At 32.2% G+C, this 15,791-nt stretch overlaps 1 protein-coding gene across 3 annotated transcripts in view; it reads left to right on the top strand.

Annotated features, from left to right (window-relative positions):
- Positions 1–15,791, top strand: part of Larp4B (La-related protein 4B) — a 327,432-nt gene that overhangs the window by 297,535 nt on the left and 14,106 nt on the right. For all 3 annotated transcript variants that reach the window (XM_085815337.1, XM_085815336.1, XM_085815338.1), the window contains 5 exons: positions 923–1,411; positions 1,531–1,585; positions 7,660–7,776; positions 7,903–8,108; positions 10,779–11,511. In XM_085815337.1, the coding sequence (XP_085671463.1) occupies positions 923–1,411; positions 1,531–1,585; positions 7,660–7,776; positions 7,903–8,108; positions 10,779–11,511 (1,600 nt within the window). The remainder of the gene's footprint in view (positions 1–922; positions 1,412–1,530; positions 1,586–7,659; positions 7,777–7,902; positions 8,109–10,778; positions 11,512–15,791) is intronic.

Below are 15,791 nucleotides of genomic sequence, written 5' to 3'. Positions count from 1 at the left end.
CTTTTTTTTTTTTTTTTTTTTTTTTTTTTTTTTTTTTTTGTCTAAAATGTGCTTGAAAGTGCTTGTAGATGCTTATTTTTTAACTAAAATGTGGCTATGAACCTTGATGCATATACCAAATAGAAATTTAGAATATGTTCCCTCTATACACGTCCATAAACTCTCAACACACTGCTTGCACACTTTGTGAGGGTCCCATGATTTATCTTGTTAACCAATTTTCACTTTGAAATAAGTTTGTCTGAGAAATGTTCTGATGTTTGTTTCTTGACTGAAAATGGTAAAACAGCCACGTGTGTAACAAAGCTAAGCACTTATGTCAGTTTAACCACTTATGATCTGAAATAGGTAACAGAAGGAAAGGTTTTAATTTATATACTAAACTAAACTATGCTAACTTAGTATACAAACAAGAACTCGAACTTCACATTGAAATGCGCTTGCACATTGAAACACCATGAAGACTGGTCACATACACAAGGTGTAGAAAAAAACACTTGATGCAGTAAAAGAAAAACTACAGTTTTGAAGTAAGCATGCCTATTAACTCTAAAACAGCTCAGAAATCAAACTAAACAAAATATTTGTTAGAAATTGTTCCCAAGTGGTGTTGAAATTGCTTTTGTATAGGTCAAATAAAGTTGTGGTAATAGGCTAAGGCCTTTGCTGCAACAGTGTTGATAGCAATTGCAGTCTTCCACTCTTGTGTCAACATTGAAGATGTTGCATTGACTCTTCACTACTGTGTGCTCATTGTATTAAGCACCCAATCTGCAGAATCTCTAGATAATCAAAAAAAAAAAAAAAAAAACTTTCTTGATGTTGCAATTTCATTGGACAACAGTATATATTCATAATCTGATTAAGTTTTCAGATATTATTTATGTATGCCTGTTATAAAATATGGTTTAATCATTTTCAGGCCAGTAAAGACTTACACACCACAGAATTATAATTTTACACGTAGTGAACAAAACAGGTATTTCAACAATCGAGGACAGTCCACGTCATACCTTCAGAGGCAGCAATTACATCAGCAACCTTCATTTCACAACATTGTCAACACCAACAGCTGTGGCTTTGAGTACATGCCGTACCCTTCAACACGTTCAAGAAATCTTCACAATTTTGGAGTAGATATGAATTTTTTTACTGCTCCTAATCTCTACTACAGTAAGCTTCCTTCAATTTATCCAACTCATGCATCACAAGCTCGGCACAATCCAGTCCTGGTGCCTCGTAGCCAAGTGGGATTAGGTGCAATAAATAATCAAGACCAAAGTTACCTTGCTGTTGGAAGCAGTACTGTTATGCCTTTTGCCAAGGATACAGTGCTTAATACATCTTCAGGTATTTCTTCAAAACAAAGTGCTGATTCACAAGTGAAAGAAAATTGGGGTCCAAATCAAAGGTAATAAATAAAGTTTCTGCTTATTATTTAGAATTTATTTTTTTATAATTAGTTAATGTATTTTGCTATGTTCTTGTTGAAATTAAAGCTGGTAGTTTTAATGATAATTTTATTTGTAGGCAACGGGGTAAAAGGTGGTGGAAGGAAAATGGTAATTCTAGTACTTCGAAAAACGTAAGTCCTCACATTAACAATAAAATCCAATTTTGTGTTTCACATTAAATATATTAATCTCTGGATATAATCAGCTTTTTAAGTTTCTGTAATCATGACATATTTTTAAATATTTAAGTAAGCGAGAATGTTGTATTATAAGTTTAGTTCATGTCTTAAAATATTTTTTTTTATTATTGACTTAATTCATTTCATGACAAATTTCAGGGGCTTTCATCCACTTAACATTGAATTACAGGGGTTGGACAAAAATATGGAAACACCTTTAAAAAACATGTTTCTTTGCTTAATATAGTGTAGGAAACCCGTTGGCATCCAAAACAGCTTGCAGTCTTCTCGGAATGGATAAATACAGTTCCTGTATGTTTGCCAAGGGAATATTATACCATTCTTCCTGCAAAATGGTGGCAAGTTCAGATAACGATGTTGGCGGTGGATAACGAGAACGCACTTTCCGTTCCAATGTAGATCACAAAAGTTCAATAATATTCAGGTCTGGTGACTGTGGTGGCCAGGGGAGATGGGACAACTCGTGCTCAGAAAACCAGTCCTGGACAATGTGAGCTGTGTGAACAGGGGCTTTGTCGTCTTGGAAGACACCATCACCATCGGGGAACAAAGTTTGTACCATGGGATGAACTTGATAGGTCAAAATGTTCACACAAGTCTTGGCAGTCATGTGCCCTGACACAGTTATCATGGGGCTAGCAGAGAACCACGATATGGCTGCCCAAACCATAACAGAACCCCCACCATGTTTCACTCTTGGCAACAAGCAGTCTGTATTATAAGCTTGAGATGGCGTTCTCCAGACGTAAACTCGGCCAGAATTGGGAAACAATGTGAAAGAAGACTCGTCAGACCATATTACTAGCTTCCACTGCTCTATAGTCCAGGCTTTATGACTTAAACACCACCTTTTCCTGTTACGGGCATTAGCATCACTGATGAGTGGCTTTTCAATTGCAGCACGACCAGCAATTCCCTGTTTATGAAGCTCCCTTCTAATTGTTTTGGTACTCGCAGGGTTCGGTAACACAACATTCATTTCAGCAGTAACTTTTGCAGCTGTGGTCTTCTTATTTTTCGTCACAATTGCCCTTAATGATCGTCTGTCACGATCACTCAGGACACACTTTCGTCCGCGCTGTGATTTAGCAGATGATGTTTTTCCGCTTTTCAAATATGCGGAATAAATCTTCGATACAGTACCTCTTGAAACACTAAACACCTCGGCTACCTTGCTTACGGAAGCACCTACCATACGTGCTCCAACAATTTGCCCACGTTCGAAGTCTGTTAACTCTGACATAATGCAATGACAACCTCACATAACAGTACTCCAACAACAACTGAACTGTTTAGCACATTTACGAAGTTGTATAGCTGGCGTCAGTAGTCAAAAGCGCCAGCGCCACCTACATATTTCATTAAAATTAATCTTTCTTTTCAAACATGCATTTTACAAGGTGTTTCCATATTTTTGTCCATCCACTGCATTTAAGAATAATTAAATATATATTATGAAGAATAATGATAGATGCATTTTGTCATTTATTTGTGTAATAGTTTTCATTTAGAATTTTTGAAGAAAAAACTTTTCTCTTCAAAAGTTCATAAAATTGTTTGTCAAGAGATGTGCAAAAAAGTAGAATGTTGCAAATTGAATATAATTTTAAAAGAACTTCCAGTTGAGTACTTCATGTGGACTATCACCTTACAAGTTATACCAGTGCAATTTATACACTAAAACACAATGCCAGTCATAGTAAATAAGATTGCAAAGTGGCTAAATGGTAATGAGTTTGGATCCCTAGGCCAGCTCTTTTGTTGTTCTTAAAATTTTACGTTTTTTAATTCATTATTTTTTAAAAAGCTAGAATTTATAGTTATTGGAGTCTAATAGGAAAACTGGAAAGTGCTGGTGGAATTCTTAAACATACTCTCCAAAATAATGCTGGCCACCTTGGCAGTTTCTCTTTATAAAAAGAGAAAATTTTCATTGTAGGTTATTAAATCAAGGACACTAAAAAATTCTTTAACAGAAGCAAGCATTTGCTGTAAGCAGAATCTGCTGCCATTGTTAACAGTTGTTTGAGAATGGATTAAACTAATTTTTATAAAAAAAAAAACTTTCAAATAATAAATGAGTATTTGCAGTTTGTCATTGAAAAAAAATGTGATTTTTCAGTTAAGCAAGTTGGCACATCCGCAAGACATTTCATGCATTCTTATGTCAAGTGGTCTCCAGATCTTGGAGTGTTTTTTGAAAGCTTGCTTTTTCTAGTGGAGAATGAAATAAATAGTATTTGATACTTCTCTTTTGCAATAGCCGTGGCAAGAAAGTTCAGTGCATTTCTGCATTGGCCAGAAACAAATGTTTATGATTATCAATATATGTGTTTCTTCTAGTGTCGCTTTTAAAGTATAATGATTTTTGATTATTGTTCATGTTTCTTTGGCTAGTAAAAATTCTCACTTTTAAAATATAATGGTTCCTCGATGTTAATATATTAAGGTTTTTCCTGTGTTACTCGTAGTTCATGCGTTTCTTTGGCTAAACAAAATTTTGCTTTTAATTTATGGCAGTTTTGCAGTGTAAATATTTCATTTTCAGTGTATCCTTAACTGAAAAGGAAGCTAGTTTTTTTTTACAAAAAAAAAATGTTTTACCAAAAGAAAAAATTTTTAAAATGAGAATAATATGCAATTGTATGTTGGGAAAAAACTGTTTGGCAATGCTGCAGGGATTAACTAAAGGAAGCAAAAAGCACAGAGGTAGAACTCACCTTTGTGGGCACTAAAAAAATTTACAAGCTTCAAATTTTTTCCAAACTTGTACTTGTTTTTTACGCTGAAATCGCTGCATTTTATCTTGCTTTTATTCGTTTAATATCTAAACAGAAAAAGAATTTACAATCTGCAGACAGACTCGCTTAGTAGTTTTAAGTCTGATGATACAAACCTAGTAATTGTGAAAGTAGTGAAGTTCACTCATATTTTTTATTACTGGATGTCAGACCACTTTGAAGTTTAAAAGGGGGGAAATAAGCTACCAAGTGTCCGTGCTAAATCTGCTGATGAAATCTGGGGGAAAAAAAAAAAAAAAAAAAACCTAATTTTTGTTTATCATCCAAGTAGTCGTCAAATATATATATATATATATATATTTTCTTAAATGGCTATAGCTGTGTGATGTCTTAGTGGACAGTAGTGAGATTGCGAAGCCCAGTGTAAAACGCTGGTTACAACCCATGTACTGTAGCAGTGAAATTTTAGATGATCTCCAAATCTATCACAGCAATTTTGCCTTTTTATATTTCTTGAGTAGTGAAAATGAATCTTTATATATTGTAACTTCTTTTGATAGTTAACCCCTTAACTGCCACGGAAAATGCACAAGATTCATTTCCCAGTGCCACGGTTTTTCACACAGGCGTGCATATTTATGTGATGTATTAGGGGGAGGAAATAAGTGCAAGTTTTACTTTCACATAAAAAAGAATAGAAAAAAATGAATGTACAAAATTTAATGTTTAGAGTAAAAGTATAATTAAAAAGATACCTAAAATGGAGTTTCGATCAATTTATTTTTAGACCAGTAAAGTGTTATATCGGGTTTCAGTGTTATAACCTTGTGAAATCAGTATGCCTAAAAAAACATATATTTCTTCTGAACTGGTTAAATGTTCTTGTTTTTTTTTTTTTTTTTTTTTTTTTTTTTGTTTGTTTGTTTGTTTGTTTGTTTGCCAAGTTGTTGGTTTATATACTCGTCTACAAAAGGTTAGTTTCAGTAACAATATGAAGCACGAGCAGTTGATCAAAAAATAATTCAAAAGAGGTAAATGGGTTTGAAACATCCATTATATTCTTCTTCATTTTTGGAACCTACTACAAAATGTAAATGAAAACGGAGGACACAGAATTTTAAAAAAAAAATAAGTTTTACTCAAACAACACCAGCCAATACTGCGCAGTCATTATTTTCACCGCTTTAGACGCATCCCTGTCTCCAATTTCTTCCCACACTCCTCTGAAATAGTATCCTTCTTCGCATACTTTGTCAAGGTCATTGTGGTGTTGCAATCTTTGGGAATGATTTTACAGGTAGCAGCAAATGATAGTATTTTGGATGGGCGTATATATACGCCCGGGGCAGTTAAAGGGTTAAGTATATTTCAGTTGGATGTCTTCTTTTTTTTTTTTTTTTTTTTTTTTTCCCTCCATTAATTTTGATTGTTTATAATTTGGATAGGTATATATACGCTGGTATCATTAATTAAGCAAAAATCGCAAAAATGAAGGTTACCAAAAATATTGCATGTAAAATTTAATAAAATTGACCCTCAACATAAAACATATAGTAAGGCATAAAATAACATAAAAAGAAATTACCAGATAATTATGGTGGTTATCTGGTAATTTCTTTTTATCTTGTAGAAATTAAGCATATGTTTAAAATGAACAAATGGAATGTGTCAGTTTGCTATAGGAAAATTACTTTCAGTGTAGAGTATGATCTCCTCTAGAAGCAATATAGCACATACAATGCTGTCAGTTATGCGGTCTCTCAGTTCCAAAGGAAGTAAAAGCTATTGTTCTGGCAAGGTACTTGCAAGCATGGCAAGTATCTGAAAAGGAGGATTGAAAGCAGCTATATGTCTTCCTAAAAAATCCCAAACATGCTCAGTATGATTCATGTTTCAATGATCGAGTTGGTTACTCCATGTGCTGAATTGTTTGCTTTGAAAGATAACACGATGCTATCCCTGTGTGGTCTGGTGTTATCCTGTAGTATGAAATCATCATCTGTTGCCCTGGCATAAATAAGGGCACCCATAAGCTTCAAGGATTGTCATCTGTATAGTCTGAGCATTCGCAGTTTGTCACTGAAAGACATGGAGGTTTCTGCATCCACTCGGAGAGATACTACCCCAAACATAGACATTGCCTCCTCCATAACCATCTCGTCCACAGATGTTTGATGAGTGTAAATAGGTTCCAAATTTTCTCCAAATCAAATAACACCTACTGTGGCTTTGGAGAATAAACTTGGACTCGTCTGCAAAGAGCAGTGGACATGTTGAGATGCACTCATGTCTGGTTGTCTTGCATACAAACCTCCTTCATGAAGCCAAGCCTTCTAAGCATAATTCACGATGACACCAACCTTCTGGTACTGCAGCGAGGGAGGATCTAAGTTGAAGTTCTATTCCATCGTGCACATAGCAATAAATATCAGCCATCAGCACTCGTCATAATGGTTGGATGTCCTTCAATTAACCTCCTGGACGCCGAATCTGTGGTTAGAAATTGTTGCCAACATCTATGAACTGCAGGAGGACTCTTATTTAGCCATCTAGCCACTTCTGCTCGACTTTGCCTTGCCTCTAGTCTCCGAATAACTCTCCATAGGAGTTCTTCATGCAAATGGTGCCTGAAGATCATTGTTGCATATTGGAAATCCCAGATTTCTAGTCTCAATATCACAGAAAATTTTACAGGCTTACCCTCAAACATGTGATTTTATGCCCCTTGCGGATGATGTATTCTCTGATTACAGCACCACTAATTTGCATATTGCAGTTTTACTCAGCAACTTTTATTTGGCAATGTATATGAGTTTTATGCAGATTGGCTTATTTTTTAACGATTTCTTGATATTTTTGTGATTATTCCTTAATTTTTGAAGACCAGTGTATTTAACTGCTGTTATATCTGTTATTTAAAGTCCATTTTAACTTTTTTGAGGGCTAGGCAATATAGCTGGCATTTTATTTTCGAAATGTTTCACGATATTATGTATAGATTTTTCACGTAACCTTAATATATTGACATAAATATTAATATATTACATTTAAGATTATATTATAGTTTTTTATTCTAAAAATTAAAATAAGAGCATATGCATCTCTTCATTACATAAACACTAATATGCATGTGAAAGAAATATTACTTTCATGAATGCAAATATAGCTAATCCAGAATACCTCTATCTTTTATTTTCTATTCTTTACTTTTAAATTTTGCATTGTTTGTTGTGATTATTTATTAATCAACCCTTCTGTTTTCAGTTTCCCGAAAATTCAAATGGTGTATTTAACAAGTCACTTAATGAAAGTGATACGAAACCTGAATCACCTAAATTTGACTTGGAAACTACTTCTTTTCCTCCTCTTCCGGGTTGCCTGGTATGTCATTTGTCATATATTTAAATCTATATAAATTTTTGTTATTTCAGATTTCGTAATTGCTTTAAGTTAATTCAGTTTATTAATCACAATAGTTAATTAGCTGATCCTTTGCGTTTTTTGTAGGAAACTGATATTATTGATGTTGACGTATATGAAAGTAGGCTTTCAGACATTGTTAAAGGAACTGTTAAACCAGCCACGAGGGATACCAAAACTCAGACATCTGAATCTGCTCTTGTATGTACTACTAAGGATAGTTCCACTATTACCATTGAGGAAACTGTCATCCCTACAGATGCTGCCTTCACACCTCCTGCATCTCCAGAAGTGTAAGTGTTTTAAGCTGTGAATTCATATAATTTAGTTACAGTTCTTTTAAAAAAATTGAGATGTGAAGATAGTTCCCCCCCCCCCGCCGAAAAAATATAAAATCTTTTTGTATGCAATTTATAAAAATATATTATCTTCAGTTTACCTCAGAAGCATAAATTTTAAAACATTTGCAAATCCTTACTTAAGCTACATGCTTTTTCCAATTATAAATCTGTGTGGCCCACTTTTTTTGTTAACCCCTTAACTGCTGCGGAAAATGTGCAAGATTCATTTCCCCGTGCCGCGGTTTTTCACACAGGCGCACGTAGTTATGTGATGTATTAGAGGTAAAATAAGTGCAAGTTTTACTTTCTCAAAATAAAGAATAAAAGAAAAAATGAATGCACAAAATTTAATGTTTAGAGTAAAAGTGTAATAAAAATGATGTTTTTATAATTAAAAAGATCCCTAAAATGGAGTTTCGATCAATTTATTTTTAGACCAGTAAAGTGTAATATCAGGTTTCAGTGTTATACCTTGTGAAATCAGTATGCCTAAAAAAAATATATTTCTTCTGAACTGGTTGAATGTTCTTGTTTCTTTCGTTTGCCAAGCTGTTGGTTCATATACTCTTCTACAAAATGGTTAGTTTCAGTAACAATATGAAGCACGAGCAGTTCATCAAAAAAATAATTCAAAAAAGATAAATGGGTTTGAAACATCCATTATATCTTTCTTTATTCCTGGAACCTACTACAAAAAGTAAACAAAAACGGAGGACACAGAATAAAAAAAAAATATGTTTTACTCAAACAGCACCAGCCAATACCGCGTAGTCATTACTTTCACCGCTTTGGGCACATCCTTCTTTTTCCCACACATTTCTCTGAAATAGTACTCCTTTGCATACTGTGTCAAGGTCATTATGGTGTTGCATTCCAAAGCTTTGCAAATATAATTTTACGGGTAGCAGCGCAAAGCAAATGGTAGTATTTTGGAAGAGCATATATATATAGGCCCATGGCAGTTAAGGGGTTAACCTAGATTATGTAAAGAACTTGCATTCATTCATAAAAATAATTGTATATTTTCTGATGACTCCTAATGTAAGAAATTCAGATTCAGTGTTTTTTTTTTTTTTTTAATTATTATTATTATTGATTAGAACAAGTTTAAAATATAGAATAGTTTTATGTTTTGGGGAAGTAAAAAAAATCTGAATGTGGGTATTAAAAAATCAGAATTGGTTCATTGAAATGTATTTTGTCTTTCTTAAAGTTGAAGGTATCTTTAGAAACCTGTTGTATTTTTGTTTCAGCTCAGAATTAAGAACATAAGACAGTGTTAAAGAGCAAGATGAATAAAAGGGCTATAATTCTTACGTTGGGCAACTGTTTTGTTGACATTATTTCTATAAATTTTAATTAGACTTCATGTAATTGCCACTATGCGGTTATCTCATTTCAATCTCTTGACAAAAGCATTATCTTGTAATTTGTGACTGTTTTTGGAAAAGATTTTAATGCCTTTTTATCTCTTTATTTCATTGAAAATGTTTGTCAAGACACTGCATCTATTGTGAATTAATATCTAGTGTTATGAATAAATAACTTAGTTTCATCCTTAACTATATTTTTCTATGAATAAATTGTCTCCCAAAATGAAATGAAAGATTTTGTAATGCTTGATAACAGTTACTGGCAACTGAATTCAACTAAGCATCTTTCATTTATAATGCTACATATTACCAAGTAGCTTGTGAGCCACTAACAACAAAAAGAGGGTTTTGAATTATTACGAATGTTCATCAGAGCCAACCTTGATTTTCATGCTTATTTTTGAGAATCTTGATGTGCAGTTTTCCATACTCTTTCACATGTATGTTTGCTATAAGCTCCTTTATAAGTATGGAGTGTGAGCAAATCTAGTATATCCAGGCTAATTATTGTAAAGATTAGTAATGATTTGATTCATTTCCTAGAAAATTATTGTTATTTTTTGACAATTAAAAATTATTTCGAAAGCTGTACTTCTGATGCTAAAAGTGCATGTTTTCAGTATTCTTGTTCAAAAGGGGAGTGTAGAATTTTTTATTCCTCAAGAGTCTGTCAGTTACTCTTCAAATTAAGATTGTTTTTAAAACTATGCTAATCTAAAGGTGTGTTTTTATCTGGTGTTTCTTAAATTGAAGTAGCTGTAGTTTGGGATAGTAAGGTTTTCTAGATAATGTAATGATTGATAGATGATATAATGTTAAATCATTAAAATAACAAAAAAAAAATATTGGTAACTACGGATTTTTGCTTTGTCTCTGGCTTCTTCCTTCTTTGGATTAACACCATACCTATTATGTCTCTTAAGTATACTTATACTGTGTGAAGTATTGCTTTTCAGTCCTAAATAAAGAGTTCTGAGGAAAAAAACTAAAAATGTAGCTTTATTTTTAATAAATTTTCATTAAATTAAGTATATGTATCTAATAAATGGCAGCACAATGGTATTAGATTATGTACTGCTTTATGTTAATCACTGCCTTTACCCTTTTTCTTAACACCTTAAAAATTAGCATTTTTCCTTCGATGGCATCTGTCAATTCTTTCTCTGTATAAAGCTGTAAGAAAACTCTGTAGAGATAGGTTTTTTTCAAAAATTGTTCCTATACGTTTTAATAAAATTATTGTTTTTAGAATAAAAGAAGTTATACCTGTGAGTGAGCCTGTAGAAGACAGTTGCCTAGAACGAAGTGAATGGGAAGACTTTGTTGATTCCCCTAAGGATAACACAAATTGCAGCACCAGTATTAACTCCATAAATGTTGTGCCTGAGGTACCAGCAACATATAATGGCGGCAGCTCTCCTGCTTTTCATCAAGTGTCTACAAACTCTATGGTGAATGGCTCAATTACTGTTACAGAGACTGTCACAGGTACCACAGTTTTGCCAGATCCTGAAACTGTTGCAAATGTTCCTAGTGAAGTAATAGAAAATAAACAGGCATCTGTAGTGAAATTGCCAAAAGCTAAGCAATTTGAATCATTACCTAAAAATAGACAATGTGATACGCCATCACCAAAGAATAAAACTCCTGATGCATCATCAGCAAAGAACAAATTTGATGCATTCAAGGATAGAGCATCAGTTATTCCCAAACATAGGGCCTCATTTTCTAATAGTAAAAACGCTGATAGTTCCTCAAATAAAGAAAGAGTTAGTGATTCAGTATCAACTAATTCAAAAACTGTTGACCAGCAAGTTATGTCTAAAAACACAGATGTTTTCCCTGCAAAAGATAAACCTCTTCAAGGTCAAAATAAAAGAGTGCTTGATTCCAGTTCTAATAAAGCTAAAGCCTTAGAAGTTGAAGCAACTCATCTCTCTGTGAATGGTCATGTTGATAGTGAATCTACTGGTAGCAGTGAAGTGAGTATTACTCTATCTGTGGTTTATTCTTTAAAAGTTGTTCGTATTTAACCCTCTAAGTGGCAAGTCTTTGTGGATCTACTCATGAAGATCTTATATTTAAATTGCATTTGCTAGCTAAATGTGTACAATTATTTATTTTAATCTGTTTTCATAAACTTTGATCCAGTAAGATATATATTTACATTATTAAAGAAAGTAAGAAAACAAAATATTTTAAGTTATCAGACTGATATATGGCAAGAATGAAAAGATGCCATGATCAGGTAAGACAGTCATACCATTTATCGGGTTAAAAAAATTGTGAAATACAGTCAAAAGTCTTTAATCCGGACTCGTCAGGACTTTGGCGATTCTGGACTATCGGTTTTCCGGATTATAGATCATCAGTTTAAATCCGGTAAGATGGCATGCAGAAATTATAAAATTCAAAATATGAAACCGTAATTTATGAAATAAAAAGCAATTATGACCTAAAGGGTATCAAAATTAAAAAAAAAAAAGCTTTATATTTATTCGTTTACTTTATTAAACATTTCTTTCAACGCGCGCATGCATAAAGCATACATTGCACATAGTCGAAATTAGAAAATTGCAACCAGAAAACTATTTGATGTGTATTGGTGATATTAATAATGATGAGGAATTTGATTTAAATCATATCAAAGACAGAGTACATCGAGATGAAATACTACATTTAGTAAGGAATTATAAGCGGAATAAAATAAAAACATCTGCCCTGAAGATAAGGATAGTGCTGACAGATCAACTTCCAATTCATTGCGCGCCACGACGTCCCCCCTCCCCCCTGGTTAAAGAAACGAAGGATATGCCTTTATTCATTTTTTGCAGCAATTCCACTTTTTTTTTAATGGACTTCCAAACATACTTTCGTTTTGTAGATCCTTTACATATTATAAATATATATCGGAAATTATATTTGACATAATCGAAAGTTCAAGCTTACTTTTATAAAATTGCTCTAACAGTCTGCAAAAAATAATAAGCCGGATCCAATTCGAAGATTAAAGAACAATGCAATCTGCAACATTAACTAAAATAGATAATTAGATAATTTTAGCTTAGCTTATACCGTCCGTTATACATTAAACACGCATGCATAAACGTATTATGCGCATGCATACACACATATTCGCTACCGTAAAGGTATGCGTCAACGTGACACATGCGCAGAAAGTTTGTAACTTTGAGGTCCGGATTATGGGTGTCCGAATTAATGACTTTTGACTGTATTTGACATCTTAAGCTGAAATTTTCTTTCTTTTCTGTAATTTTTAATGTTTGAATTGATTGTGTTAGGTATCTCATTAGTGTGTATGGTTTTTAAAGTCCACAGGCATTTTCTTCTGATTATTTTGTTATTCCTTATAAGGAATGGTTAGATTGAAGCAGATATTTAAATATGGTCTTTTCTGTTTATGGTGCAAAATTCTAGCATTTCTTATGGCATATTTTTTCTTTCTTTTTATTAAAAATGGAAAAACGAGCGTTCATTTTTGTCAGATTGTGCTCTTTTATTTGAAAAGGGAGCCAAATACTAATCATATTTACTGCTCATAAAATTTGTGCTGTATATGGACAAGCTCAGGTTTCAGCATGATTCTTTGCTGAAAATTTAACGTCTGATTACTGGTGGTAAAATAATGGATACTGTACAGTAATGTACAAGAAAAAGATCTCAAGTTAACCCCCCTCAAAAAAAAAAAAAAATTAATGACATCGAGAGGGAACTGCATACCAAAAAAGTAATGCTTTTTAGTTGTCCATAAAGTTAATTTACACTTTGATTTTTTTTCCCCAAAAATATTTCTGGCTGCTATTACAAAAATGGTATGAGTAATTTTTCTTTAGGATTTGAAGTCAAGATTTATAGACCCATGATTCTGGTGACCCATGATTCTTCCATAAAAACGTGACAAAAAAAAATAGCTCCATGATATTAACACACAATGGATGTATTTTTCAGAAAATTTGCGATAAACTTCTTACTTTTTAGAGGACATCTGGAAGAACAATAAAAACATGATATTTTATTGTTTTACTTCTGATACTGGAATCTTTTTCTTAACATGTTTATTTTCTCTACTTTTCATTAGACACAAGCATGAAGAATATCAAAAACGTTTCTAATCTTATCACATGGACAGGCATTATAAATAGAAAGGAATTTTTTTTATTAATAAAGAAGTTGAAAATTGGCAATTTAAGATTCATCTAATATCTCTTTAATTTATCAAACACAGGGCGGACGCCAGTCATTTTCCCACCTGATGCAATATCTGTGGATCCTAAATTCTGCTTCCAATACCTGCTCTAAATTCTAAAAATTCTGCCACACCAGCTCAGTAACCAACCCTTACCATATATATTTCATATTACTTAAAAATTATTAGCATCTTTTTATTTACATTCTATTTAAAATAGCAGAAATCTACAGCACTGTAAAACAGGAAATTAATGTACAGTTAAAAGTAATAAACCCTGTGCAACTACAGAGTTTTTTAGTTAGGGTTCTTAGAGGGCTAATTCTGAAAAGAAAATGAAGCAGAATTGTCACATTTAGAAAAACAATTTTTAAAAAGTAGGTATTAACTTATCCAATCATGTATCTTATTTTTGTTATTGCAAGTTGGTATAAAATGCAAAATGGTTTTCAGTGATTTCCCTAAAACTTCATTATTTTTATTCAGTAAATAAGTTAAATTGTAGTGTTCAGATAAATAATTGGAAAACTTTTTAAATATATTTGTCCTTATCACCTTTAACTTTTTGAGGTAATGTTCTCAACACATTTTTCTGGTTTTAATTCAATCACTAGATTTTATTTTTTTTTTTTTAAATCCCAAAAGGGCTATTAAGTTTGTTTGGCATTTTGCATTGGTTCACTATAAATGGTGTTTCAAGTTGTTGCCAACAGATATTAGAGCTGTGCATTATATTTAAAGAAATTAAATAATAGAAGAATCTGCATGAATGTATATATATGTTTCTTGCATAGTGAAAAAAAAATCAAATTTTGAATAATGTAATACTCCTGCGAATTTAGTGCATCTGGAAGCCAAAATTTGGAATTTGTTTTATTATCTATTTCGTATTTTGTAAAACTTTAACGAATTTTTTATTAACAAACTCAGTGATTTCAAAGCAAGCAGGTAGCAGCACAAATAAACATTTAGTAGCAGTAACATTGCAAATAGTAGGAAATAAACATTTTTGTCTACATTGCGCGAGAGTGTGTATTGAAAATTCTGAAGATATGCTATTTTAAAACTATTTTGCGATATTGCTGTTAAATTGAATTTTATGGTTTAAATGCAAAGAACATAATATTTAATAATAAATAAAGGTAGACACAAAATGTTATAAAAAGTCCGCCCCTTTTGGTGTAATGTAAAATCTGAAAGCTTTTTTTTTTTTTTTTTAATGCAGGGGAAGAAAGACAGTAGAAAAGTTGTATCATGATGCATTTGGAAAACTGCTCTTGCAGACCATTCATTTAATTTTCTTATTTCATTGTGGTATTAAGTCACTAAGCAGGAACTATATTCCAAATTCATCAAATGCATTCTAAAATGATCTGTTCAATTTCTGTATTTGCTGCAGTTGTATACTATATCCGTATCATAGTTAAAAATAAGTAATTTTCATTTCTTGTTCTAAAGGTAAATGTTGCTTTTTTATAAACTATTAATAGTGCCTAAACTGTTTGGCTGTTTGATGCCTGAACTGTTAACTGTTTGGCATTATTTATTTCAGTAATTAAATTGCTTCATATTTACTTATTTAAGATTATTCTATTTAAAAAAATAATCAGAACGAATGAAAGTAAGCATTTTACTGAAGCTTAAGCTAAAGAACTTGCCGCTTCCCTTCCCCAAAATTAAGTATTAGCAAATATTAACTATAAAATCATCTCAACTAACTTCTTTTTGTTGTGTGTATATGTGTATTTAAAAATGAAAACTGTTCTGGTAATGTGATCTGGGGTGCAACTTCCATTTTTTATGAATTTTGCAAAGCTTCTAAAAATTGTGTAAATATCTTGCCTAATATCTTCATCTTCATGTACGTACATATTAGGCTTATTTTGCGAATTAGAGAATTGTGTATTTTTATTGGCAGAAATTCAAGTGACTGTTTGAATTTTTATTTATTTATGTCAAAAATAAGTTCACTGTTTGGAATTTGAATTCTGCTATATAAACTTATATATACATATATATATGCTATGCTTATATACATATATATATGCTATGCTT

This window comes from Stegodyphus dumicola, chromosome 4 (assembly GCF_044657685.1).
Source record: "Stegodyphus dumicola isolate Sdum_Otavi_A_Nest chromosome 4, ASM4465768v1".
NCBI lineage: Eukaryota > Metazoa > Arthropoda > Arachnida > Araneae > Eresidae > Stegodyphus > Stegodyphus dumicola.
The sequence above is the reverse complement of the archived record's forward strand: the minus strand, read 5'-3'. Positions and strand labels throughout refer to the sequence as shown.